Below are 27850 nucleotides of genomic sequence, written 5' to 3'. Positions count from 1 at the left end.
TTCTAGTTTCTCCCATAATAAATATCTCAATTATGTTTTTAAGGTACGTATCGTCTATTTGCATGATTTATCATTAATTTGGAAACATAAGATATTGACACGTAATTGTTAATCAATTTATGGTGTGATCTCCTGTAAGAAAGACTTATTGGATATCTTGGAAAAAGATGAACGAACCCGATATATAGGTAACCTTACTGTGGACATTACCTTAATTGGACGTGGCCGAGAAGTCTTGTATTGGAAGGGTTTGAGAGATATGGTTCACACTCATACCAGACGGGATATCGTGGCGTTGATATTTTTAGCGCTCATTACTGGACGGGGTATGAAGACGGTCGGATCAATTGACAAATCTAGATAGTAGGTTCACGGATAAGGAAATATCCCTATGGACCCCCAGTGGTTTCAGTAAGCAGGTAGAAAGGAGAATTGCTGATCTCGTTTACTTGTCCACAAGGTCATTATGTTATATAAGTAATTGCCTTATTAGGTTGATTTTGATAAACCTGTAACAGCAAGTATAGAATAAACGTTTTAATGTTAAACGAATTTACTTAAAGTACGAGCTTAATTTATTATTTTGTTATTTTTACCAACATTCGATTTTTCGTATCAATGATTAATATGATATTTTTACTGGGGTAGTGTAGCTTATTCTTCTATTAACCATTTGAGATCAAGAATAGTAAGATTCAGATCCTGATTATCAAGAAAGTTATGAGTAGTTTAGCTCCCATACTCCATCAAGTACTAGTGGAGGTTAACCCCTAGGATATTTATTTACTTATTTTTAATTATTTACTAATTTTTTTTATGAACCGTTTTAGAAAAGACATTCCAATAGCTCTATTGAGCATTCTAATTTACTATGTAAAGAATATAAACCCTAACTTTATTTTTTGTTTTCGCATTTAGAATATAAATTCATTTCTTTTAAGTTCCAGACTTTTACATAAAAAATCTTTAAACATATATTGATATCCTTGTAATTAGGAATTCTTTGCTATTATATAATAAAACTAGATTTTTGTGTTTCTATTACTACTCTGATGATAATAGAGATGGAGGAAAAAGTAATTAGCCATACTATTTGTAGTTAAAATTGTTTTATCCCAACAATAACTGAGATAGTTAGGTTTTTAAGATTCTTGAAATATTTTAAAAAGATGTTATTGGAAAATTTGCTTTTGAGATTGACTCTTTTTTTTGTCTGTAAGATTCTTCGTCAAAATAAGAATCACACCCGTACAACCATGTACTAAGTTATAAATCATAGATCTCATGTCACAAAATTCAGAAGTTCATATATTTTACATACGTATGAAAAGTAACATGTGCATTGATCTTTTGCTTTTGTACCCTAACAATTTTCAAGGGATGCACTAAATAATGAAAACCCTAGACCTTTACGTTTTAATTACTATTTTGATGGTAATAGACATAGAGAAAAAAGTAATTAATCACACTATTTATAGTTAAAATTGTTTTATCCCAATAGTAACTAAGGTAGATAGGTTCTTAAGGTCCTTTAAATATTTTAGGAAGATGTTATTGGGAAATTTGCTTTTGAGATTGACTCTTTTTTTTTTTTTACAAGATTTTTCGGTAAAATGAGAATCACACTTGTACAACTATGTACTAAGTTATAAAACAGAGATTTCTTGTCATCAAATTGAAAATTTTATATCTTTCACATACATGAAAAGTAACATGTGCCCTGATCATTTGACTTCATACGCCAACAATTTTTAAAAAGATGCACGAAATAGTGGAAATCTTAGATGATATTATCTATATTTTTTTATATGGATCATTGTGATAACGTTTGTATCTAATTTATTAAAAGTATTAAAGTATTTTTTTTTTGTCTTTTGACCAAAAAAATAATCTTATCTCAATACACGAACATCTTTACCTCGACTGGATTCAAGACTTTTGGAGCGCTCTCTTGTCCAAAGTTTTTTTAGTATTAAGTTTTAAAATTTTATGCCGTTCAATTAACTATTTATTGAATAATAATACTCTTTAGCTTCTGAATTTTGATATTAAAACTTTAAAAATAACATCACTTCCATATTATGGCCCTATGAAATGAAGAAGATATCTATAGAATGTATGTAATTCATAAGTCTCCATAACTTTCCTACTTGGGTGAATATAAAACTCTAGTGGGGTATATATATATATATATATATTGCAGACATAATATATATTTATATCTACATCATACAAGTAGTGATCTTAAACACACTCAACATAAACGAAAACAGAAATCAATTTACAGAATGATAAACTATAGAATCGGAATAACTACTCATCAAACATCGGCAGTGAGCAGTTGAAGCCTGAAACGTTCTTTAACGCAAGTGATGTAACTTTCCGCCATGGCGTCAATGTTGTCCTCCTCCACGGCGTCGTTTAATTGACGGCGAGAATCTCCATGCCTTACTACTTGACTGTTATCGTAGTACTGCACCGTTGACCACGACGGCTGAGCCGTCTGATACGAGGACATCACAAGCTTGCTTCTCATCCGACGGTTATGCTTGAAGTAGTCCATTAACTGATGATGCTTGTTATTTTTTCGGTGTATTTGTGTAGAGGGAAATATGGAGTTGAGGTGTATATATAGGTGTAGTTCAGAGAAGAAAATTAATATCTTGAGTAACTGTATACATTAGATATTTTGAAAGAATAAACGACCTTGCACTTTAATAAAGAGGTATCCATCTGCCTTCCACTCCCAATATATGTTTGCATATATATATATACATATCTTATTTCTTTCTACATGTTCTCCAATTTATTTTTCTACAAATTTACAATGTATGTATATCTATCTATATGTTTCATACCCAAAAAAGATTTTATTATTTTTCATGCCTGTGTATATACATACATACATACATACATAAGTATATGTATGTATATAATGTTTGCTATATGTTTTCATGTTCTTGTTGGGTCATATATATCTTCCTCAAAACATATATGTATATATCTATATGTTTCATACCCAAGAGAGATTTTAGTATTTTCATGCCTGTGCACGTACATACATACATACATGCATACGTACGTAGATATATGTATATAATGTTTGCTTCATGTTCTTGTTTGGTCATTTATACATAGTACAAAAATGGGTCAAAATAAATTGGTCGTTTTTTTTTTTAAAAATAGAAAAAGGCTACCACAAAGATAAGTTGTGAGTAACTTTCTAGTCTATGTCTGTAGCTAAGAAAAGATGTAGCCACTTGGTAGTCCAAATATTCTCCAATAAATCTCAAATATTCACTCATATATTATATACATAATATTCAAATATACAAAATGATGATCCATCAAATATACTCTTAAATAATCTGTATTTGAATTTAATAAAAATTTATTTTAAGTTTAATTAAATCTTAACTCGGACAAACTTTATTGTTAAATTTATTAAACGAACTTGAAGTTATTCTTTTATTTTATTTTTACTGTTGGAGATTATTGTATTTCAATTATACGCGTAGATATCTTAATTTAACATAAATAATTTTAGGACTTGGCATAAACGGAGGTACTGCTAAGGATGCCAAGAATGGAATCCAAAAATCCTGCCATGTTGATAAACACTAACATAAAAGCCCATCTCTGCCTGGTATCTTCTTATCTCCTCAAAAACCACAAATTTTTAAAGTCTATCTTAAGATTTTTGTTCTCTGTTTAAAAGATTATAAATTTAAACATCACTAATCTTGCAAAAATTCAACATTATATATTATTAGTCGGTCATTACTCCATAATATTTTATCTAAGTATGTTTAAATTATGGAATATTTGTAAAAAAATTTCTTAATTAATTACTCCAATTCATCTTAGTCACAATCTAACATTAGTTTTTAATGGGCCTGTTGTAAAATGAGCTTAGCTTAACCCCTTACGAGGCCCGGTTCGATTGGGCCGGCCCATTATTCTACTTCACCTCTCGCGCTCTCCCGTTCCGCTTCCATTTTCAGCTGACGCAACCTCCCAGCTTCCATTTCTCTCTCGTCGTCACAACGCTAGTTTGTCTCCCTTTCCTCACCAGACAATACAATGGCCACCGCCATATCTCGCATGTCCAGGACTGCCTTCGGGGCTCGGGCGGCTGCTGACCTCATTCGCCGCGCTTTTGCAACTGAGGCTACGAAGACTATAACGCCGTCCGCTGATCGGGTGAAATGGGATTACAGGGGCCAGAGGCAGATGATACCGCTTGGTCAATGGGCTCCGAAGGTCGCCGTTGACGCCTACGTGGCGCCTAACGTGATCTTGGCGGGACAGGTTACTGTCTGCGATGGGGCCTCTGTCTGGAGCAGTTCTGTTCTGCGCGGAGATCTCAACAAGGTTACTGTTGGATTCTGCTCCAACGTCCAGGAACGCTGCGTCATCCACGCCGCCTGGTCGTCTCCTACAGGTTTTGCTTCTTAGTTTCAAATTGCTTTCGGTATGTCCTTTCTGTATAAATTGCCTTTGTTAGGGTTTTGGGAGTTTTTGGTTAATCGCTTGTTTCAGTATAAGGTTTATTAAGCTGCGTAAAAATGTGAGGAGTGAAGGATGACTTTTTCTTGGTGAGAAATGATTGTGGAATTGAGAGATATTACTCTTAGGATGATGCCGATCTTTTGCCTACTGGATTCTAAAAATGTGGCTTACAAATATGATTGTCGATGCTTCAATTAATTCAAAATAGTATTTATTTTTTGTTGAGAAAATTATCCACTGGATAATTAGCGATGATCCATCTGTGACTCTCAGGTTCTTATGTTTTACTTGTTTTTTTAATTATTTACTATCTTGATGCTTTTTGTTTGCTATAGATGTGGTGTTGTTGGCGGTTGATAAGGCAAACCACAGTTCCAATTTAGGTTTTTAGTACGTAATGAGACCCTTCTACTGCCAGTTCCTATATAGTGATTTCACTATAACTGGATCTTTATGTGTTTGCTATGGCTGGTAGCACGTTGAAATAAATGAAGGTTCGGCACATATTATTCTTGGAGAAAATTCGTTAGTGGAACTTCTGGAATTAGAAGCAACTTGCTCTTATGGAAAGCAATCTGAGAAATAGTTCTTTGGACGTGACTGGACTGTTGTTAACATGGAAGAGGTAGGGTAAATTGGAGGTAGCATGTTGTAGTGGGAGTGCCAGCTTTATAAGAAGTATCTTTCAGTACGTACCATGATTGATAAGCATAGCTTAGTTTACAGTTTTATCTAAAAAAAAAGCTTAGTTTACAGTTTGAAATGGCAATTTCAAAATATTGGAGATGGTTCTTTCTGGGATATATAATGAACTGCTAGTGTTAGGTACTTTACACTCTTTCTTTTCCAGTTCATAGATTTGGCAGAATTTTGTTAGATTAAGAGCCTTTTTGGCCAAAATTTTTAGCTTCTGCTTTTATCCTGAAAGAACAGGAGCTTAGCGAATGCCTGAAATAGAAGTGTTTAGGTTAAAACCAATAGTTAAAATTTGATTTTTGATACAGTTGACACTAGCAATGCTGATGAGATAACACCTGAATAGTGCTTGATGAATTTTTGAGCAGTTATCCCTTGAAAAATTTATTTATTTGATAACTTTTTTTCTTAAACTAAAAGTTTAGTAGTAATTTACATTGGTTGCTTATTACTTATTATAAATAAATAGAATAGTTATATATTAAAAAAAAATTAGTAATGAATTAAAATCAAATATTTCTGTCAAACAAGATCCATTTATGAAAAATATCTCGATAAGAAAAATTCATATGGATATAAAACACATTCGAAAATAACAAATTCATTTTATATTGTGATTAACCAAACAGAAGAGCATTTCTATTTTACATTGGTAGCAGTTTCTACAACAATAGTTACCAAATGCTGTAGAAGTCTGACCTCAAAAACACAATAGCATGGCTTTTAATAACAGTAAAACAAGTGGTTAAAATAGATGGTCATAAAATATGACTTTCACTTAATCTAGCGACTAGTGTCCCTTGTAGGTAATCTTGACAAAATTTCCCTTTATTAGTTCATTTATTAAAAATGTATATTTTTTTTTCCAATAAATGAAAGTATAATAGTAATTAACTTATATAAATCTTTTAATATCTGAAAATTAAAAAAATAAATAAAATAATCAGGATTAATATTCAGAAGAAACAAAATTCACATGAAAAAGAAAACTAAATTGAAAAATTTAATAAACAATTGAAGGAGGGAAATTTTAGTTTGTAACAATCACTACTATTCCTATTATTTTAGGTTGACATGTAAATACTTTGTACATGGGTAGGCACCCTCTTGGTGCTTGTGAATTAATGAATTATACCATACTTTTTACTTCAAATAAAAAAATTATTCCTATTAGTCATGAAGCTTTTGAGCAGAAGTTTCCTGAGGAAAAACTTCTTAAAAGCTTGATATATGCAGTAAGGATAAAACTCTTAGGCCTGATAGATTTAATATGGGTTACCTTTAGAGGTTTTGGCATGTGATAAAGGATGATATTATGAACAACTTAATCTTTCCATGAAAGAGCACAGTTGGTTAATGGTTCAAATTCTACTTTTCTAGTTCTTATTCCAAAGATTGCGGGAGTTACGAGCATTTAGGATTTTAGGCCCATAGTCTTGTGGGAAGTGTGTATAAACTTATTGCTAAAGTTTTAGTAGAGCAATGGTTAAGGTGACGAAGAAAATGGTGGGAGAGTGTCAATATACGTATGTGGGAGGTAGGCAGATATTGGATGCAACCTTAATTGCAAATGAGATTGTGAATTAACTAAAGCATAAGAATTTAGAGGGGTTCGTTTGTAAACTTTGACATGAAAAAAGTCTATAACTATGTGAATTGGGAATGTATGGATTACATTCTAATGAGGATGGGTTTTGGGGCCAAATAGTGAATGTGGATCAGACATTGTATCTTTACAACCTCCTTTGCTGTTATGGTGAATGGGGGGCCATCATCATTCTTCAGGGCCACTAGAGGTCTTAGGTAAGGAGTCCTTTTGTTCGCATTTTGTTCATCATCGTTATGAAGAGTCTCAACATAATAATTTTGAAAGCCCTTAGAACTTAGAATGTCTATGGAATTAAAGTTCGGTGATGGAAGTGTGTGGAGAAGATTATTTATCTATTTTTGCGGATGACACATTGCTTTTTTGTGAGCCAAGTGAGAGAGCCTTGCTAAATGTTAGATGCATTCTGTCAAGCTTCCTAGTAAATATCAGTTATTTCAGGGAAAAAAATTTCCAAGTAGTATCGGGTTTCAACATTAATCTTGCCAAGTCTGAGCTGATAAGACTTTGAAGGGGCGAGATTCTAACAGTTTAGCACAGTATTCTTGGATGTAAGAGTGTTAATTTGCTTATCAAATATTTGGGACTATTGTTGGAGGCTAAATATAATGAAGTTTCTACTTGGATCTGGTGGTGGTTTGATTTGAACAACATTTGGTCGGTTGGAAGAGGAACTTTCTATTTAAGGGAGGGAGACACACTCTCACTAAAGCACTTTGGCCAATGCGCTGATCTACTACATGTCTCTTGTGACAATTCTAGTGACTGTGACTCTAGAGTTCATATAGTGTAGATTTTTATGGGATGATTTTGAGGAGAAGAGGAGATATCATCTTGTTGTTTGGGGTGAGGTTAAGAAGTTTTTTCACTTTGGTGGACTGGGGTTGAGATCTATGGTGGAGGTTATGGAGATTTATAAAAGAAGATTGTAGTATTGGTGGAGGGTAATTGAGGCGAACTATGACACTAAGGAAAGAGGTGGTTTCACTAGGCTGACACTAAGGAAAGAGGTGGTTTCACTAGGCTGACGTCTAGACCTCACGACATTGGATTATGGAAAAAAATATGCATGGAAAGAAGACAGTTTCACAGTTGCATTAGATGGAGGATTGGTATGGCAAATAGGATGCGGCTATGGTATGACAGTTGGATGGAGAGAGGGCCTCTTAAAGATTAGTTTCCTTAGATATACACAATTTCTCGTAATAAAGATTTCTTGATACAAGATGCTTACATCAACACTACGAGGTTTGAGAAGTGGTCTATAGAGGTCATGAGAAACCTCAATGATTGGGAAGTCAGGGAGTATGAGGCATAACTCCCTGCTCTTTCGAGAGTCAGGATTGATGGGAGTAGAGGCAGTCCACTTTGGAGCCTTAATACTAAAAAGTCTTTCTTTATAAGGTTTTTCTACAACCATTTGGCTAAGAGAGAGACTACTAGAAGAGACTTCCTTTACAAACAAATTTGGAAGGTTAATGCATTGTCCAGAGTTGCTTTTTTTGCTTGGGAGGCAGCCAGTGGTTGCATTTTAACTTTTGACAAGTTGATCGTAAGGGGCAGAGTTTTGGTGAATGGTTGTTATACGTGCAGAAGGGATGCATAGTCATGTAGTCATCTACTTTTATGCTTCCCCTTTGTGTATGGATTGTGGACCCTTACTTACAGCCTTTTTGGTATTAACATGATGACTGGTTCAATGAGGGAGGAAATTTTGGGTGGTGTGGAACGAAAAGAACATGAGATCTTTTGAGAAGACAGGTCAATTCTGGTAAGGTTAATGATAGCTGGTTCCAGACCCTAGATTTTTTTATTAAGAGTCATCATCTTTATTCTTTTGAGGACCTTGAGGATTTTATTGACCATCTGATGGATATATAAATACTCTTTGTACCCTCTTGGTGCGTGTGAATGAATACATATATATATATATTATTTCGAGAAAAATAAAACACCATTTCATTTTATTGAAGGAGTTGCAGAACAAGACATCCAAAGGAATCTTTCAAAGATCATTAACCAAGTGAAGTCGTTGCTTAAAAATGTTTGCATTTTCTATGCTACCAATGGACCTTTAAACCCATGAAAATGGCCCTTCCCTAGAGCACCAAATTCTTGTTACCCCTTCACACCGCATAAAGTAGTAGAAATGAAAATCTTTCTCTGGGAGCACATCCAATACACTCTAAATTCTTTTCGAGATAAAAAAATATGTATTAAGTATGTGGCACTAAAGGAATGCTGCCTGTATACAAAATATTTACATCTCAGTTAGAATGTCAATGACTTTTTCAAAATCTTCCTACTCATATATGTCATGACCCATAATTTCTTTTTTGAAATAAATGTCATGACCCATAATTAAAGACTAAAAACATATATTCACCTACCTTTAATTTTGACCGTATCCCCTTCACACTCTTCAAATGGGCTATTGTTTATTTTTTTCCACACCACCCAAAAAAATAGTTAAAAGAATAAGTTTTACAATTTTTCTCTTTTCACAAATCCCACCACAAGCTCAAAGTTCATCCCTAATTGTACTCACACCCAGTTGATACCTACAGTCCGTAGACTATAATCCAAATATTGTACATCACTGGACCCCAAAGAAGGATGTGATTAGAAGATTCGACCGCTTTCTTGCATTAGTAGTAACCATTAATCATGATTTTGCCAATTTTCATCAACTTGTCATTGGTAAGAATACATTCTTAACTCGCTTCCCATGCAAAACATCTAGCATGCTCTAAATGAAGAACATAATCTAGTCAAAAGTCCTCAAGCCATCAAAATGCAAAAAGAAAAAAAAACTAATGTATTTCAAGCTTTAAAGCACATGAAGCACGCATATACAGGAAGAGCTCTTTGAGGTCTACAAGGCTAATACAAGTCATTACTGTTAATCTTGTTTACAATGGCAATCCAAACTAAAAAATCTCACCCTAGATGAAGCACTCACTTTCCAGAATGAGGGGGATTGCAAGGGTTGGGACAAATTTTTCCAGTGAGGCTGTGATCAGAAACAAAAATGAGAGGTCATGTTCTCTAATCTCGACTAGAGGTAGGTCCAAACCATCCATTGGTTAAATATTTGTACTTCTATTCCTTTCTACGAGAGTGTGGGTTCGGGTTCTGCATTGTATCCTTTATCATAAAGCAAAAGATGTTTTTAAAAAAGAAACTAGAGGTAGTTCGAAAAGTTTCTAACAAAATTATCAAAGAGACCAATTCTAGTGATTCTTGATCTCTCAAGTTCCTTAGAAGTAAAATATATCAGGATATATGACTCTAGTGGATATATGAGTCTATAAAGGCTTGGAGTTGAGAAGCAAGAGGTGCACTCTTTATACACCTATCTACAGCACCCTTATGCTGCATAAGGTTCTTGCAAATGCATAAGAGAACTGTTCTTTAAGAAAAAATTCCCAATGCTTACTCTTATCCCTGTGATCCAGTGTGGGTGAGGATGGTTCTGCATCTTGTTAAATTGGACGCTTGCTCTCATGATTATCTCAATTCTATTAGCACAACTAGATCCTAAACAAGGATAGAGGAGAAGGGCAGTTGGACAAACATGGCTACAACAAAATGATCCTTCCTGCTGCAGAAAACAGCACTCCTTTCCTTCTCTATAATTTATTATGCAAAATTTGTTAATTTAAACATCCAAAACTGATTCTATATTATGATTAACCAAACATGGTAGCTTTTTTATTTTATAGTGATATTTTTATTCTTGAGAAATCACTTTATTATTATTAAACACTATTCTCACAATACTTTTAATTAGTCAAGAAACATGCATTAATAAGAATCAAACAATTATTCTTAGATGACTACTAGGTAGAAGTCATTTAACTCAAGAAAACATGAATTAGTGATGTCCTTTGTGTTACTAGAATTATGAGGATGCATAGTTTTTCCTTGTCTCTATTTTGCATGGTCCACCAATCAATCCTCCTCCCAGCCCTTCCAGAAATGGAACAAAATCAACTCTCTATATGCGTGTGCTTAGATTTATGATGAACCTAATAATGGTTTAATAAGCATTGGTTTGAACGTACTTTATTATGAAGAACTATTATTAGGACTCAGGAAATTTCTCTGAGCTCCTATTACACTCTAATTTAATATTCTCTGCATTTGTTCCATATCTAAGTCTCTATGGTTCTATCACAATTGATCTTAGTTGCCAACTCCTCTCCCTACATCATTGATGTTGTTTCTTTTGTGTGTAGTACTCTCCTTGAAGTTGTGGACTGCATCATTCGTACTGCGGCATCTTCTTATTCATTTGTTTGCAATCTCCATTTGTCTCTCATGCTTTAAGTACATGATGAGCAAATAATTCCTGTGTTTTTTTTTTTTACATCTGATGATTATTGCTCAGTTTCTTGAGGTCTTAAGCTCAGACTTCCAGTGAGAACTAGATCTTTTATGCATTCATATAATGTGACAAAGTCGTAAAGTTATGACTTCAGACTTTTAGTTTATTAATTCGCGATTATTTTGTGTCTCAGGACTTCCGGCCGAGACATCTATCGAGAGGTTTGTTACAATAGGTGCTTACTGTCTCTTACGGTCATGCACAATTGAGCCAGAGTGCATTATTGGGCAGCATTCAATCCTTATGGAAGGGTCCTTGGTGGAGACACACTCTATTCTTGAAGCTGGATCTGTAGTTCCCCCAGGGAGGAGAATTCCAACTGGTGAGCTTTGGGCAGGAAATCCAGCAAGATTCGTGAGGACTCTGACCCATGAAGAAACCTTAGAGATCCCTAAGCTTGCTGTTGCAATTAATGATCTGAGTAAAAGCCATTTCTCAGAGTTTCTCCCTTACTCGACTGTATATTTGGAGGTTGAGAAGTTTAAGAAGTCCTTGGGTATTTCCATTTAATGGTTTCTGTCTTGCGTCTGCATAGTGGATCATCAGAAATTTCCTTGCAAGGAAATAAGCACCTCCAAAACATAAAAGGCAAGCATTTGAGTTTTCCTTGTAGCTTTTCTGTTTCCTCGTCTCTGTAATTTGATTTTGCTGGCTGTGTTGCGAGCTTCAATCAAATAATTATAGTGAAGCACTTGTTTCAGATTTTTTTTTTTTTTTTCTTTTTTGATGAGGCACACATTGTTTTGCCACACTCCTTGCTAGATATTGTGCTTTGGTGGTGCCTTGCCCAGGCAATACAATACTTTTGGTTTATATTATCCATGAAACTGAAGGTAGCTTCTTGACTGGATATTGAGTTTATTATTGGGCATGAACGTCTTCCCAGCACCCAGGACTATGAGGGAGTTTATGGTTTCTTGAGTTTGTACCAAATAAATGTTTGTGATATATATCTTATTTCGTAGAGAATATAACAGGTAAATCGACGCGGATATGATCGTTGAGAAATAGTTGGCCTTGTATATATAATAACCCAAGGGAACCAGCATTTGCATTGTGAGGAGGTTGTAATCATTCAAACACATGTTGGAGTGTCAACATTTTGGAGGTGAATCGCAGGTGTTGTGTTTTATGGATCTTGACTTTCTGGGTAAGTTTCTTTTTTTCTGATTATTCAAAACTTAGTGCACGAGTAGATGTTTTTGTTGGCTGACACGAACTGGGATTATTGATATCTAGGGTTGGTGAAAAGCTTGTTATAGTGCTATGCCCACCTTATTATTATATAATTATAGCTCCAGTTCTGGTGCGAATCCAAGGCATCAACCAATCTACAGATACCCATCGTCTACTCACAAAAATAATACATTGTGGGTCTTGCTGAGAACATTATTTGCTGTAAAATGATAATCATTAGCAATAACAATTAAGAATTAGATCTAAACTAATATGAATTTTCCTCTTCCGCATACTTTTCTTTTGTTTTTTTTTTCAGAAGCAAAAGTGAGGAATGAGGTTTCACTTCAAAATTTCAAAGGAACATTATTATGTAAAGCCATGTTTCGACCTGGATGTTTTTGGGATACTCCTAATTACTTAAAAAGAGTCGATTGTATAGAAGAAGGCTATAAATCAATCACTAGAAGTGATATATATGTATGTGCAAATACAAAAGGATAGAGGGAAAGTAAAGCTTATTATTGTGCTGATTGATTGATTGAATAATCTTCCATCTATAACTCCTGAGAGGAAGATTCGTTGGGACAAGAAATTAGGTGGATACTCTTGCGTCGTTGAAATTCAAAGCTCTTAGTGGAGATGATAAGACGAATCATCCATCAAAACTCTTCCAAATTTGGGAAATATTTTAAAAAATTCAGTCACGAATTTTGGACAAATATTAGTTGTCAAATTTTAATAAGCTATTGATAATGAATTTAATCACTTTCCAACTACCTCTTACCCTTCTCCCTTCTCCCTTCTCCCACCACCATGATAATATACCAAATTACAGGTCATTACCCCCATATATATATATTTACTCACAGAATATCTGTGTCAACTGTAATTTTTTTAATAAACGTGTCAATCATATATGTATTATGTCACTTTGCAGATTGAAAAAAAAAAAGAAAAAAACTAAGAAATTTTATAAAATTATGGAGTTAGTAATTTAGAATATCTCTTTACCATAATCAGCAATGAAAATTGGAAAAACCAGACAGGGAAGGGACCTCTTCTATCTCTTAAATGTCATCAGCCACTAAGCATTATGGAGGACCAAATGGGTAATATTTATATATTTCGTCACTCTTCTAAATCTAGCTAAGATTTTGACGTCCTAACCATTTTAATATCTTCATTATACCTTTCCACTTGATTATATATATATATATATATATATATATATTATATTATATAAACAGACCTCTCATCACCAACTAAACTAATCCCTCTTACAATTTTAGTTTCCATCTTTGTTTTGCTCCAAAATGATCGAAGATCATTGCATTTAGTACTTCTCTTGACAGGAAAACAGTTTCCAAGTTGAGTTATCTATGGATCTCTGGTTAATCAGTCACGGGTATTGGTATTATTATCCGGTAAGCTTGGAGAAGTTTAAGGTACGGGGATGTTGGAATGGCTCAATCAAATCAAATCTCCAAAGTCTTTGATTTTGGGTCTTTTAATTTGATTGAGCCGTGCCAATATCACGTATATGTGTTTTCGTTCTTAACTATTTATCTTTCTTCTTTACCATATATGGAAGGAGACCGATATTACATACAAAATTTTCTACTCTGTTTTTGTGTGCATTTCGCTTATGAACTATTGTTATATATGAAAAGTTATTAAGTACCATTTCAAAAGTATAATTAAAATATAATTCAAAACAAATGAATTATATTACGAGGTTTAACAACTTATGTGTTATTTTTGGAACAATAATTTAATAAACTTTCATGTTAAATCTAATTATATTAACGTGAATTTTCTTATTTTTATGCTAAAGATTAGGAAATATGATAAAATTGAGTTCTTGTTATATTTTCTTTCATGTCTATTAAAAAAAAAAAAATTAGAAAACATAAGAGACAAAGAGATTAATGGTTTCTATTAGGGTTTAGTATGATATTTACTCATTCTCTTTGTGACAAAACGTAGTATCTAATCATGGATAACTTTTCATACGAAGCTAAACAAATGCGTGTTCGTATAAATATTTTCTTCTTTTGTATTGAATCTTTATTGGAATAAAAAAAAAATTCGAGAAGCAATGTTTTCTCTTTATTATGTAAGAAACAGTTGATTGTTCCTTCAATTTTAAACAAGTGTTGCATGTATTTGATTAGATTGGAAAGCCAAAAACAATTTCTGATTGTTTTGAAAGAGATGAAAAATGAACATGAAAAGTTTCATATTCCAATGGACCAAAAGGATTTTGAATCAAAGTACTCTACAAAAGTGGGATCTCTCTTTTCTTAAAATATTTATTTTGTAATCTTTGCTTAAAATAATGGTTACATTGGTTTTTGATGACATTTTTGTGACTAACGATTAAGTTCAAGGTGTGTGTATATATATATATATCTCGTAATATTTAACTATATATTTTCTATAGTTATTTAATTAATTTATTATTAACAGATACCAATTTATTTATTTGTTGTTGCATTTACTACAAATATAACTATATTTTTGTTTGCTATTTTTAAACATTAATTAGGTTTTTTGTAACTATTTATTACCATCTTTGACTATCATTTGTCATTGTCTTTTTCATATATATAATTATATTCTATCATCATCTTCGGTTATTATATGATTATCTAAAATTTATGATCACCATTCGGATATTAATTATTATTTTCAAATTTAGATTGACATTTAGAAATACTAATCGACAGTGAAAACCAATCATATTTAATAGTAGATAATAGTCAGCGATAACAATAAATAACACTTGAAGTGATACGATGATTGTGATAAATATATTAGATTTAAAATATTTAGTAGTGGATTTTCATAGTTTTAGGCCTAAGAGAGAATTGAAAAGACATTTTTTTTTTCTTTTTGTTTTATGTATTTCAAAATTTATGTATTGAATGTTAGAAATTCATTAATTAAATCATACAATTCTTTTTTAAAAAAAATAAATGATTGTAGACATCAAAAGAAACTATTAATAAATATAAATTGAGTGTTCAAAATTCTATCAATAAAATTATATAATTTAAAAAAAAAATAAATGATAGTTAAAGACGATAATCATAGATAATCAAAATAATAATAGGATATAATCAAAAATAACAAATAAGATTTAAAGATGATAACTGTTGATAATAAAAATAGTAAAAAAGTATAACTGCATATAATAATTCGATAACTATAAATAAATTATATATCATGAGATAATAATATTTTAAAGTATTTAGATGTATATTATAGAGTTCTCGGTATTTATTTCCGAAACTACTTTTTAATTTTTATCTGGGTTCCATCACCAATCCCATCTCTTCCTAACCATCATTCCTAATGCAATTTTTGTTGAACATTTCATGAAGGATTCTTCTTTCCAGTGCAACACAAAATCCAAGGTCTCATAAATCTGTCCTTAGCAAGAAATAAACTAAACAAAACTATTACAAAACATGTACACTGTTGGGTGAGGAATACAATACCGTTCAGCGACTTTAATAGCAGGTATATTACCACATAACCAATGGCAGCTGGTGCTCAGACCCTCTTCTAATGCAGATCCGGATAAAATGTTTGCAAATACCATCTACTTGAAATCTTAATGGATATTTTTGCAAATATGATCATTTTTTGCTGCGAAATATTCTCATATGCAAATATAAAACCGCATTGCTCCTTCAGGTTTGCCTTAAACTGCTACAAAAATGTCAAGAAATCATGAAAAGCTCAGAGTTGAGTCTTCAGATGCTCTTACATTGTATTTGCGCCTTTTGAAAATTATATATGTAGTTTTCCACAGTATATATATATATATATTCTGAAATCCCAGTTTCAATACCAAGAGATTGTCTTCTTGCTTGGCATGGCAGCTATGAACCTTAGTTTGGTATTGCTTTTTGCTTGTTGACACATCATATTTTTCTATATCAGTACAAGATTACTTCAATGTATTTCCTTTTGTGAATGTGATTATTGGCAGCTCTCATAGATGTTCCACCTTTTAGAACAGGGTACATAATGAACCCAAAAAGAAAGCAAAGATTTCAATCCAACATCCAGAGAGAGAGAGTTCTGTTCTCAGAAGTCATAATTCTTGTGAAGTTTACCCAAATTCTTTCTTTATCTACATCAACAACTTGCAATATTACCTATTAGATATATATATATATATATATATATATATATATATATTCACGTGCAAACGCTAGAAACTGTCATGTAGCCTTGCAAGTCTCGTCAAACTTGAAGGAAAGGATGGACAAACACTAATGGTTTGCCCGTGCTGGAGAGTATGACATCAGCAGATAAACTGTGCTATATACATGCATACAGCAATGAACAGAGCCTCCTCGGCTTTCTTCCAACCTCGAGCTTGTGAAGTCGCGCCCAATTTCCCCACAACAAAATATTCCTGCCAATGGCATCCCAGGAAAGTTGTCCAGGAAAGGAGAGCTATCAACATTGAAACGTCGAAAGAATGATTTACCACGGCCACAACAAGAGAATATAAAGCCTCCAAAAGCTTCCTTCTTATCAAGGCTATCAACAACACCTGTTGTTTCAGAGCAAACTTTGGAATTCCAATCCAGCTTCAAATTTCTAAGCTCTACAGTGGCATTGCTAGATGAGCTAAGTGCAGCATCAGGATCTGATTGGTATATCCGAAAATAGTCACCAGTTTTGATACCAACACCAACAGCATAAAGATACTCCTCATCTCCACTGTAAAAGATGGAAAAAATGTGAAATAATATCTTAAAAGTGAGAAAGAGAGAGAGAAAGACAGATTATCAAGTTTTGAGAGTGAGCAAAAAACACACTAAACTGCACAAAAAAAGCAGTTTCTCAACTTCAAAGATTAAGTGCACAAGTACTCCACAAACACTCAACCCCGCTTCTTCATCCATAGAAAGAACCATCAGCCGAGAAACTTGTGCGTAAACATAGCACCTATTTTATTACAATGGTCTACACCAAGCATTTAAGACAGCAATGAACCATACCCACTTGCAGGATCAATTTTGGTTCTTGCAATTCCCTCTTTGTTTTGAAAGTGCATATCAGATATTATTATTATTATCATCATCAAAATGCCACAAGGCATTGATTTATAGTAGCCATAAAAACCAACTAAAGTCTCAATTAACAGACTTCAGAACCATTCAAAATAATGGAACTTAGGCCAAAGATAACAAAGACTCCGTAACAAAAAGAGTCAAAAGTAGCCTTTTATCATAAAACTAGTCACCTAATCATAAGAATGTCTAAATCCAATACTGAGGAGACGGACACTTCAGTTGGCCCAATCATGGAACACCATAAACAAAAACAAGTGTTTTTTTAATCTTAGCCAGTACCCGATCTTCTACTTTACTTGGAACTGTAGTGGAACAATATAAGATACTATGGTTTCAATAAAATGTGAAGATATAGTGAAGTTGTCATTCAATTGGCTCACAAGAATGATGTAGGATAAATTAGGGTAAATTTGCCAAGTAAGAAATTTGGGAAAAGCCTAGCTATCACACCTAGGATCTTGGGTATCAGCCTTAAGCTTTGATTGAGTCACACAATCAATTATGAAAAATTCTCAAAAATATTATTGAATACTTGAATACTCCAATAAGTGAAATTACAAACTATTTATAATAATCTCTAAGTAATCTTTCCTATATAGAATTAAAGTAAGAAATGGTAAACTAGTAAATTTATGAATATTAATCATAACAAAAATAAGAAACTAATACTGTTATATTAGGAATATTAATCCTAATACAAATAGGAAAATATTAATAAAAATAAAAATTATAAGTTACTAAAACTATAAGAATACTCCTTAATAATATAAAATTCTAAATAGTATAACAGTTTTACATTCAATATAATAACAATTTCTAAACAGCTAAAATACTAAATTGGTCCCTGTACTATTTTTTTGCTATTTTGGTCCTTCTACTTCTAAAAAATTTTTATTTCAGTCCCGAACAGTTAACTTCCAGTAAACTATTAGTGGAAGTGCTCCGTGAATCCAGATTGGACATGAGACACATTCTAGTAGAGTAATTGTGTATGTCAAATGTCAAATGTCAAATGTTACATGTTCGATAATGTGATATTTACATAACCTTTTTTAATTATTATAATATAAAAACCAAACTAAAAGAAAAAAACCTGACCTGACCAACATTTAATTTATCACAAGCCTCACGCCCCTCACGCTTCTTTTCACTTATCCAAAAACAAGTGAAAATAAGGGAAGTTCGCATTTTCAAGCACTCTTCAAAAGTTCTTTTGGCAAGTGCTTCTACAAGGTCAATACTGGTAATAAAGCCGCCCAGGTAAATTAGAGTGCATCATTTCATACCAGGGTAATTTACCTTATCATCAATGTAACCAACAGCCAGAAACATGTCACAAACAATAAGATAAACGATTAAAATGAAATCATCAATTACACAAAAAATTAGTTTTTCGTGGTTATCTGTGAAATTTATTTGCATGTTCATGTAGTCAAGTTAAAATAAAAGAAGATCGAGATTGTCTTTACTTCCATACTTCAGTTGATAATTCCAGTCAAGTTCAACAATCAAATTCAGTGAAGGACACAGTACATGTAAGAAATTTCACTTTTCCATTTGACACAAGTGAGAGAACCTAATGCATGGATGATCTTACCCCATCACATTATGGAAAGCCATGGATGTTATCGGCCTTTGTTTCTCTGATCCAATGGAGAAATTTCTTCGTTTTGTAACTCCAACATACAGCTCGCCACAGATAATACCATCTTCTAACTGGCATATAAGAGGCAACAAAAGATAGAAAATAAATAAAGGAAGCACCGAATTTCATGAATACATATATGCAATTTATATAGCATTTAAGAGCTTAAAACTTGAAGCCCATCATGATATTATTGCCGTTATTTTACTGAAATGGGAACAGAAAGATTTAACAAATCAACATAAGAATTTCTTGAAAAAAAAAAAACAAATTAGCATAAGAGATGAACTGAAGTTTATGTTGGGGATAAAATTGTACCTCATTACTTATATCATTTAGGATTTGTTGGCCATCAAGAATCTCTAGCTCCCCTTCTCTTCTTGCAGTCAGCCATGTAACAGAATCAGAGTCAGTAACTCTGACAGCAACTGCCTTGTATCTAGGACCAATTGCTGAAAGACCATTTGACAATGCAACATGGAATTGGATTTCCCCTATACCTGCTAGTTTAAACCAAATTAATACAGAGAATATAATAATCTGCAGAATTCAGAAAGACTGAATTAGGGGTAGAGAGGAGATAAAATAGCAACTTTCTGTCAGGCTCTTTGATCATTAGAGTTTAGCTGTGCGTGGAAAGAAATGCTGAGAGAATAGAGGGAAGAGAGAGAAGTTGAGTCGAGAGAGGGAGTAAAAAAACAGCAATGGAATGAGAAGAATATAGAATTGAATTCTGCAAATTTTTTAATGTAAGTCCTTTTGGCTACATTCCCTTACATATAGTACCAATCATTGGTATCAAAAGGACAACAGCATTATGGACAGCTGTCACCACAGCTGGCTAAGAAGCTATCCTAGCATAATTCTAATAACAGAATTTCATAACAGAAACAGTAATCTAGTTCAGATAACCCTAATTCTTTTCCTACCTGCATAATTGTTGACATATTCTATGATACCAGCATTAGCACTAATAAGTTACAGCTCGTACTAATCTCACTACTGGCACCGAGAGATTTTTTTTTTGGAAATATACTGGCACCTAGAGAATTGTATTCCTAAGAAGAAGATAACACAAAAGGAAGTGCTTGTTTAGTGTACTTTACTAATTAAGTAAGTATTGTAAAATTTATCTGAGTCCTGTCAAAAGCTTGGCACTGTACTATAGTGTGTACTTCGCCTAGGGAAAAACTTTGTAACCTAAAACTTGCAAAAACTTCTGTAACACGCAGTACATGTTTTTAGTCCTATACTTTTTGCACCAAACAAAGTAATAGTAGGTACTATTTTTGTAATATCTTTCCGCTGTACTATACATTTGTCAAATCTTGTATTGTTAATGCTACCAAATGTTACCATAATAACTTTAGACCTTTTGCAAGAAACATACTCTTGAATTAGGGGGCAGTCCTCTTCTCAATGCCAAAGCAAGATCATCATTTTCCTTGAGGGAAATGGTTTTAGGTAGCATGGACTATCCTCTTAGTCATCCATCTACAGTTCATTTAACAAAAAACTAATCTCTTGCATATGCAATTTTACCACTGTTGAAAAAGGAGCGAAGGAATATAACGTTCATCTGGAAATTATAATGATTCTCCTTACTTTTTGCCTTAAACATGAAATACTTGCAAAGAAGCATCGTGGATGTTAGTCTTTAGCACTAGGAGATGATTTTCTTTCAAATTCGTAATGATAGAGAAAAAATTTAAATGAACCAATTACCATGAGGTTTGTTTCTATCTTTTGCAAAGACAAGAGCAACTGCATCAGAATGGGATCTTAGAATGCTGGTGAAATTTCTACCGTCACTGCCACCTTTGTACAAAAACTGGCTGCTCTCATCACCCACAATGACAGTTTCCGTGGGCATGGCATAATCTGTAACATAAAGGATGTAATTGCGCACAAAGTTAACTAACAAACTTAGGATGATCCAGAAAAACAAAGAACAGATGTGTTTTATGCATATTTTTGCACGCCCAAATTACTGTGCCTACTATATATTCACATAAAACTAGGAACCAACCACAAAACTACAGCCACCATCGACAACCCCAAACCTGCCTACTCAATTCCTATCATACCACAACCTTTTCTAATATTTCCAGCAGGGACAAGCTGAAGGTAAATATAGTTCCACAAAATCATTTGAAAAAAAAAAAAACTGAAAATTCTCATGCAACCTTAGCTGATGTATCAAAATAGGCACGGTTGACTAGATGTCTAAGGGCCTTATTTCTTCTCCAAAAGGAAAAAGTTAAAATGAACAGAATTTATAAAAAATATTAATGATAATAACATTGAGTAATACTCACCCAACTTTTCAACAGCAAGTTTCACATCAGTATCTTCATTCTGCAGCATTACCATATTGATATTAGTTATGAAACAGAGGATAGAAGTTGAAGATAAAGAAACACATTACATATCTAAGAAATCAGCAGAAAGCAGAACACCAGCTTACCCCAAACAATATAATACCAAGTGGTGCTGTGTAATCTGAAACAGTAGATACATAACTCCTGATATCCATCACGAATTTGTCAACCATTTTCGCCTGAGGTTCCTGATTTTAGTGAAGAACTTTTCTTGGTGAGTTTTCTATGTTATTTTGAACAGCAAAACATGCTTGTAAAAGTCCACATACTCAAAATAAATAACTTTGTTCATGTTTTTGTTCAAGAGATAACCAAGTCAATTATGCCTCGTTGTTTAAGGACTAGTTATAGTGTCATTTCCACATCAATAATGAAAGTCAAAGGAGGTGAATATCAATAATTGACATAGCTACCTTTCTAGATCGTAGTAGAGGGATAGCATCCACTTTCAGCCCGGGCACAAAGCCTACAGTCAACAAGATGCCAGAGTTTGCACCATCTATGGGTACCAGTTCATCATCAGCATTACTATTGGCATCCCCCCATTTTATCTACAAAAGTTATTATAATATAAAACGGAATAAGGATGTCTGCCTTTTGCCTTAAAACGCCTTCTAAGCAGAAAAGCAAAGAAGCGTTCGAACCTCTCTAAACTCATCACAATAGACATCTCTCCCTATGATTCCAGCAACCCGGGATACGATTACAGGAACCCCAGCCCCTAGTCTTTCCAGTATCTGCATCAATATATTTGCAAACCTCAGTATCACATAGGGTAACAAAAGAACTGATATATGATTAAATCAATTTTTTCTTTATTTTAAAGACGAGCCTAGTAATAGAAAATTTCTTACAAGTTGAGTAGTTTGCTTCAAATTCAGTACGCCACCAATATTGGCAATGACAAAATCCGGTCGAATCGGCTCTGACAGCACCTTTTCGAGAACTTCTACTGTAGCAATCTGTTTGTCACCACATAATTCCATCTTTCACGTAAGAAACATTTTTCAAGATAAAATTCCATCAGATCTCATTGAAAACCAAAAAAAGGAACTGAGAAGAATCCACGAAACGAGTTTGTTTCAACAGGATCAAATGCATAAGCTAAAATAGGTTCCCATTGTTTGGAGACAAAACAAGCACAATACAATCTACACTTAGAAAATGATTACTCTCGCATTCCCTTGAAATTAAGTTAAAATAAAAATTTTCTCAGTAAGAAAATCGAGATAAGAGAGGAACTGACATGAGAGGAAGGGTTGAGAGAGAAAGCAGACAGGAGCTTAGGGCGAGAAAGGATCCGATTGCAGACTATATTCCATGATTTGCTAACGCACGCAGCGTAGGAGAATGATCGAGCTGGTAATCTGGATAGTATGTTTTGGAGAAGATCCTCATTTATCAAAGCAAAACCTTTGATCGCCATTCTTTGTTCTTTCTTCTATTTCGATGATGCTGATGACTGCTTCTCGTACGATCGCATTTCAGGTTACTCAGCCTTTTGTACTGCACTGCAAAAACCAGGATCCGGGTCGGGCCCAACCCACCCGTTTCGAGTAGCCAGTACCGCTACCAGTTTGATTATCTTCCCAGACTTCAGTTTATGGCTTTGGAATTTATGATTAATTTATATTATGTACATAAATATACTCCCAACAATTTTCAGATTATTTGATGTTAGATATAAATTATTATTTTCCATATATAAATATATTAAAATAATGATTAACTTATCTTACAATTAGACATTGCATGTAAAAATGTATATATTAATTATTATAAGTTCCAACTTATATGTTATCTTATATAAACAATTTAAAGTTATGTTAATAAATTAATTATCGATTACCATAATTTATTTTAATTTGAAACTCTTATACTTAAAATATTATAAGATGTAATAAATATTAATGGTCACAAATAAATATAAGACACATTTTAATAAATATATATAGATAAATAAAAATTAAAAAATTTACGAAAATGTATAAATGTGAAGTGTAGCAAGACTAACATTCAATTCTATATTATTATTATTATATATAAATAATAAGAGTTACATAAAAGTAAAGTATTATCAAATGTAATTATTAATTTTAAATTATTGTTAAACATATTATAATTAATATTATTACGTGTAGTGTATACATTAATAATAATAAATTTTAATAATTTAATTTATATAAGTAAATAAATAAAAAATTAAAAAGATATTAATAATTATAGGACTCTCATAGCGGAAGAATACATGGAACGAAAATGAAGCTATATCAATAAGCTTCTATCATCAGTTCATGGCACAGACATTTTATGGCTCTAAAGCTTTTTCTACTAGGAACCTTTGTTTTGCTCCTCTCTTTCCCCCGAAAAATTTTCTGTTCGATTTTGCTAAAGCTACAGCTTTTGAAGTTTCTAAGCAATTCTGTTCATCCCATACTCATTTTAATTACTTCCTGGATAACCCACGTAGCTTCAACTCCGATTTGTATTATGCTTCTTTTATTGATCACTCCACCCACGAGGCACACTTATGTCAAGTACATGCCCAGTTACTCGTTTCGGGATTGCAGTTTAGCGGCTTCTTGATCACCAAATTGCTTAATGGAAGTTCAAATCTTGGAGAAATTTGTTATGCACGTAAGGTGTTTGATGATTTTCCATACCCAGATGTGTTCTCGTGGAATGCAATTATTAGGGGATATTCCCGGCACAATCTGTGTGATGATGTTCTTGAAATGTATTCTAGGATGCAGATGGACTGGACGGGTCCAGATTGCTTCACTTTTCCTCACGTTCTTAAAGCTTGCAGTGGACTTCGGGCATTTGAAATGGGTCGGCGAGTTCATGGACAAATATTCAGGAATGGTTTTGAATCGGATGTGTTCGTGCAGAATGGTCTTGTTGACTTTTATGCTAAATGTGGAAAGGTTGAGCTTGCTAGGACTGTGTTTGATGGGATATATGATAGAACAATTGTATCTTGGACTTCCATTATATCTGGTTATGCCCAGAATGGTGAGCCTGTGGAAGCTTTGAGGGTTTTTGGTCAAATGAGGAGAATGAACGTTAAACCAGATTGGATTACTCTTGTGAGTGTTCTAAGGGCTTACTCTGATTTGGAGGACTTGAAACATGGGAAAGCTATTTATGGATGTGTGGTTAAGTTGGGTCTTGAATCAGAACCTGATTTGCTCATTTCTCTCACGGCCATGTTCGCAAAATGTGGGCAAGTGGAGGTTGCAAGAAGTTTTTTTGATATGATGAAGGCACCAAATTTGATATTGTGGAATGCCATGATTTCCGGCTATGCAAAAAATGGTTATGCTGACAAAGCTGTTGAAATGTTCCGTGAAATTATTTTTAAGAACATTGAAGTAGATTCCATCACATTAAGATCTGCTATTTCAGCTTGTGCTCAAGTTGGGTCACTTGAACTAGCTAGATGGATGAGTGATTATATTAGTAAGAGTGAGCACAGAGCTGATATATTTGTGAATACAGCCCTCATTGATATGTACGTAAAATGTGGAAGTGTAGACTTGGCGCGCTTAATCTTTGATAGGACTCGTAAGAAAGATGTTGTGGTGTGGAGTGCCATGATTGTGGGGTACGGATTGCATGGGCGGGGTCGAGAAGCCATTGATCTTTACCAAGCAATGGAGCATGCTGGGGTTTGTCCCAATGATGTTACATTCATTGGGCTTCTCATGGCATGCAATCATTCAGGCCTTGTTAAAGAAGGGTGGCAGCTTTTTCATCGCATGAGAGATTATGGAATTGAGCCACGGCACCAGCATTATGCTTGTGTGGTTGATCTTCTTGGACGTGCTGGCTATCTGGATCAAGCTTATGATTTTATTACCAAAATGCCAATTGAGCCTGGTGTAACAGTGTGGGGAGCACTTTTAAGTGCATCCAAGATCCATCGCCACGTGATGTTGGGAGAATATGCTGCCGAACAACTCTTCTTGCTAGACCCATATAACACAGGCCATTATGTTCAACTCTCAAATCTCTATGCTTCAGCTCGTTTGTGGGACCGTGTTGCAAAGGTGCGAGTGTTGATGAAGGAGAAAGGATTGAATAAGGACCTGAGCTATAGCATGATTGAAATAAACGGAAAACTTCAGGCATTTCGTGTGGGAGACAAGACACATCCACAATCTAAGGAGGTGTATGAGGAGCTTGAATCACTGGAGAGAAGGTTGAAGCAGGCTGGATTTATGCTGCAAACAGATTCATCCCTGCATGATTTGGACGATGAAGAGACAGTGGAACAACTGTGCAATCACAGTGAGAGGCTAGCAATTGCTTATGGGCTTATAAGTACAGCTCCTGGAACTACACTAAGAATAACAAAGAATCTAAGGGCATGTGTGAACTGCCACTCAGCTACCAAACTGATATCAAAGCTTGTGAACAGGGAGATTGTTGTGAGAGATGCAAACCGCTTTCATCATTTTACGGATGGAGTATGTTCTTGTGGAGATTACTGGTGAGAAGGCTGGCTAGTCCTTGCCTATGATCTTGTTGATTAGCATCTTTGTCTGATTGTCCTCGTTTTGTAGCTTTTTTCTGTACGGTTACTGTATAAAAGAAAGTGAGTTACAAAGTTCCATCTTTGTAGGATTCTTGATAAGCAGAGATCACAAAATATTTTGTATTATAGTCACCAAGGGGTTATAAAACTACTCAAAACTGATGAAGAATAGTCTTTATTGACATAAACTCAAGATCTTAACTGCTAATTTTGGTTCAGTTGTTGGTCATTCTTCCCAAGCATATTTAACTGCCAGTTTCTTCTTCCCTGCTATGTACAATCTACTTCATGTGGTAAGACTCTTAATAATTTTCTATGATGATCACATTTACTTCAATTATCCCTTCTTCCTTCACAAACTGATCCTTTTAAAGAACTGTGTTTTTTCACATTGATTTCATGAGGATGTGGAATGGAATATTTTTCTGTGCTTCTTTAAGTCCTCATTTTAACTTCTTTTAATACATTTCCAAGCAAGTGTTCGAACAAAATATCAGAAGTTAGTGACTTATACATTTAAAATAAAATGAAGCTTTATGCAAACATGAGATTTTACCAGAGTTGGAGAATCCCCATCTTCTCAAGGCCTCCACTGCTGTCAAAGAGTTTAGATTAGCTTGGTAGAGTGATTGCCTCTTGTTTTATTTTTTGGTGGTGCGATTACTTTTTTGTATATTTTATAAGTCCTCTGACAAATGAGCAGCCATGGGTTATCATCCCATCGTGCAATCAAGGTTGCAGAACTTTTCTATCAAAACGACGGGTAGATTGGCTTAGATGAATGGTCAAGATATCTAGGAACATTGGACATGCCTTGTCTCAGTTTGTATGTATAATTGGATCAGTCTGCATGTCAAGGCTTTGGCATACTACTTAAATCAAAATTGTTGTTGCAATTGGATCAGTTTGTATATAATCTAAGTGATTTCTCTCTACAGGTAATTTATCAACTTTGTCGTTTTTGGTTTGATGTAGATCGGTACTTTTATATGTTCGGTATTGTTGTGTTGTCATAGATGCGGAGAAGATACAGGCTGCACCAATTAAGAAGCTGTAAGCTTTCTTTGACTTTGTGGTGCATTTAGCATATATGTATTCTATGGTTTTGATTATGCATTTTCTTATTGCTTCTTCGATAGTACATGGCTAATCCTACTGCTCATCGAAAGTTAATCATTTTAAGTTCAAGCTTCGGATTATATGGTTACCATCTCCAGGTCAAAGTATTAGTTTTTACTAGCATTTCCTCTGCTTCAACTGATTAAGGCAACTGTTTTCTAATCTTTCAAGAGATCAATCTCATAGATGATATTCGACTCAGAGTCCAGTTTCTTTGGTTTCGCTCCCATGATTCCTCCAAGAGTGGAAACAAGAAGCATTGGAGAATGTACATTGGGTCGAAATGAAATCTACTACCATTCTTATGTTTGTTGTATGTCTAATAGGGTCTCATATCTCAAGAAAGATGAGATTTGATTGTCTTTTTTCTTATTTTTAGATGTCAAATGCTCAATTCTAATTAATTATGTTGATTATTCAAGTTCAAGCTTTACTTCAATTCTGTTTAAAAACTTAAGTGCTGTTTATTATTTATTATCTTCTTAGGTACTTGTATATATATATGGCTATTAGAAAACATGTAAATGTCATCTAACGTTTAAGATTTGTTATGAATATAATATATTCTTATTATATAAAAAGAAAAAAGAACTTACATATCTTTTTCTTTTTTGTTGCTTTTTTCATATAAATAAAGATGTTAAGTATGTCAATTCAAAATAATAAAAAAAAACATAATTTCT

The 27850-nt window shown here is 33.7% G+C and overlaps 3 protein-coding genes and 1 long non-coding RNA gene across 5 annotated transcripts; 3 read left to right on the top strand and 1 right to left on the bottom strand.

Annotated features, from left to right (window-relative positions):
• Positions 1–3990: 3990 nt before the first annotated feature.
• Positions 3991–12340, top strand: LOC110820525 (gamma carbonic anhydrase-like 2, mitochondrial). 2 transcript variants are annotated; one of them, XR_015816105.1, is made up of 3 exons: positions 3991–4444; positions 11338–11792; positions 12182–12340. XR_015816105.1 is itself a non-coding variant. In XM_022050014.2 (2 exons), the coding sequence occupies exons 1-2, from the start codon at positions 4084–4086 to the stop codon at positions 11712–11714; spliced, it is 738 nt and encodes a 245-aa protein (XP_021905706.1). In that variant the 5' UTR covers positions 3991–4083; the 3' UTR covers positions 11715–12054. The 2 variants fall into 2 exon arrangements, 1 of the variants encoding a protein (XP_021905706.1); XM_022050014.2 differs by lacking the exon at positions 12182–12340 and having other exon boundaries at positions 11338–12054.
• Positions 12341–13329: 989 nt separating this feature from the next.
• Positions 13330–16350, top strand: LOC110820482 (uncharacterized). Its single transcript, XR_002540907.2, has 2 exons — positions 13330–13807; positions 15770–16350. It is a non-coding gene; the product is annotated as an uncharacterized LOC110820482 (long non-coding RNA).
• Positions 16351–16669: 319 nt separating this feature from the next.
• LOC110820481 (F-box/LRR protein) lies at positions 16670–21681 on the bottom strand. Its single transcript, XM_022049963.2, has 6 exons — positions 21595–21681; positions 21446–21485; positions 20853–21008; positions 19446–19627; positions 19080–19198; positions 16670–17126 (listed from the first exon to the last, which is right to left on the bottom strand). Exons 1-6 carry the CDS (start codon positions 21679–21681, stop codon positions 16670–16672), a joined length of 1041 nt encoding a protein of 346 aa, XP_021905655.2.
• Positions 21682–21899: 218 nt separating this feature from the next.
• On the top strand, positions 21900–27588 carry LOC110820559 (pentatricopeptide repeat-containing protein At3g12770). Its single transcript, XM_088211599.1, has 3 exons — positions 21900–22096; positions 23746–26341; positions 27024–27588. The coding sequence occupies exons 1-2, from the start codon at positions 21989–21991 to the stop codon at positions 26005–26007; spliced, it is 2370 nt and encodes a 789-aa protein (XP_088067725.1). The 5' UTR covers positions 21900–21988; the 3' UTR covers positions 26008–26341; positions 27024–27588.
• Positions 27589–27850: the final 262 nt, after the last annotated feature.

This window comes from Carica papaya, chromosome 9, assembly GCF_054855325.1.
Source record: "Carica papaya isolate Zhongbai chromosome 9, ASM5485532v1, whole genome shotgun sequence".
Classification (NCBI taxonomy): domain Eukaryota; kingdom Viridiplantae; phylum Streptophyta; class Magnoliopsida; order Brassicales; family Caricaceae; genus Carica; species Carica papaya.
This window is presented reverse-complemented; position numbering and strand designations above follow the sequence as displayed.

Excerpts from the sequence above, each read along its gene's own strand:
- LOC110820525 (XM_022050014.2), top strand. The coding sequence starts at position 4,084 with ATGGCCACCGCCATATCTCGCATGTCCAGGACTGCCTTCGGGGCTCGG. Across the intron at positions 4,445-11,337 it reads CGCCTGGTCGTCTCCTACAG|GACTTCCGGCCGAGACATCT; the intron begins GTTTTGCTTCTT and ends TTTGTGTCTCAG.
- LOC110820481 (XM_022049963.2), bottom strand. The coding sequence starts at position 21,681 with ATGGTTGACAAATTCGTGATGGATATCAGGAGTTATGTATCTACTGTT. Across the intron at positions 21,486-21,594 it reads TTGGTATTATATTGTTTGGG|AATGAAGATACTGATGTGAA; the intron begins GTAAGCTGGTGT and ends GTAATGCTGCAG. Across the intron at positions 21,009-21,445 it reads ACTTGCTGTTGAAAAGTTGG|ATTATGCCATGCCCACGGAA; the intron begins GTGAGTATTACT and ends TTTATGTTACAG.
- LOC110820559 (XM_088211599.1), top strand. The coding sequence starts at position 21,989 with ATGCCAGAGTTTGCACCATCTATGGGTACCAGTTCATCATCAGCATTA. Across the intron at positions 22,097-23,745 it reads ATATAAAACGGAATAAGGAT|CGGAAGAATACATGGAACGA; the intron begins GTCTGCCTTTTG and ends GGACTCTCATAG.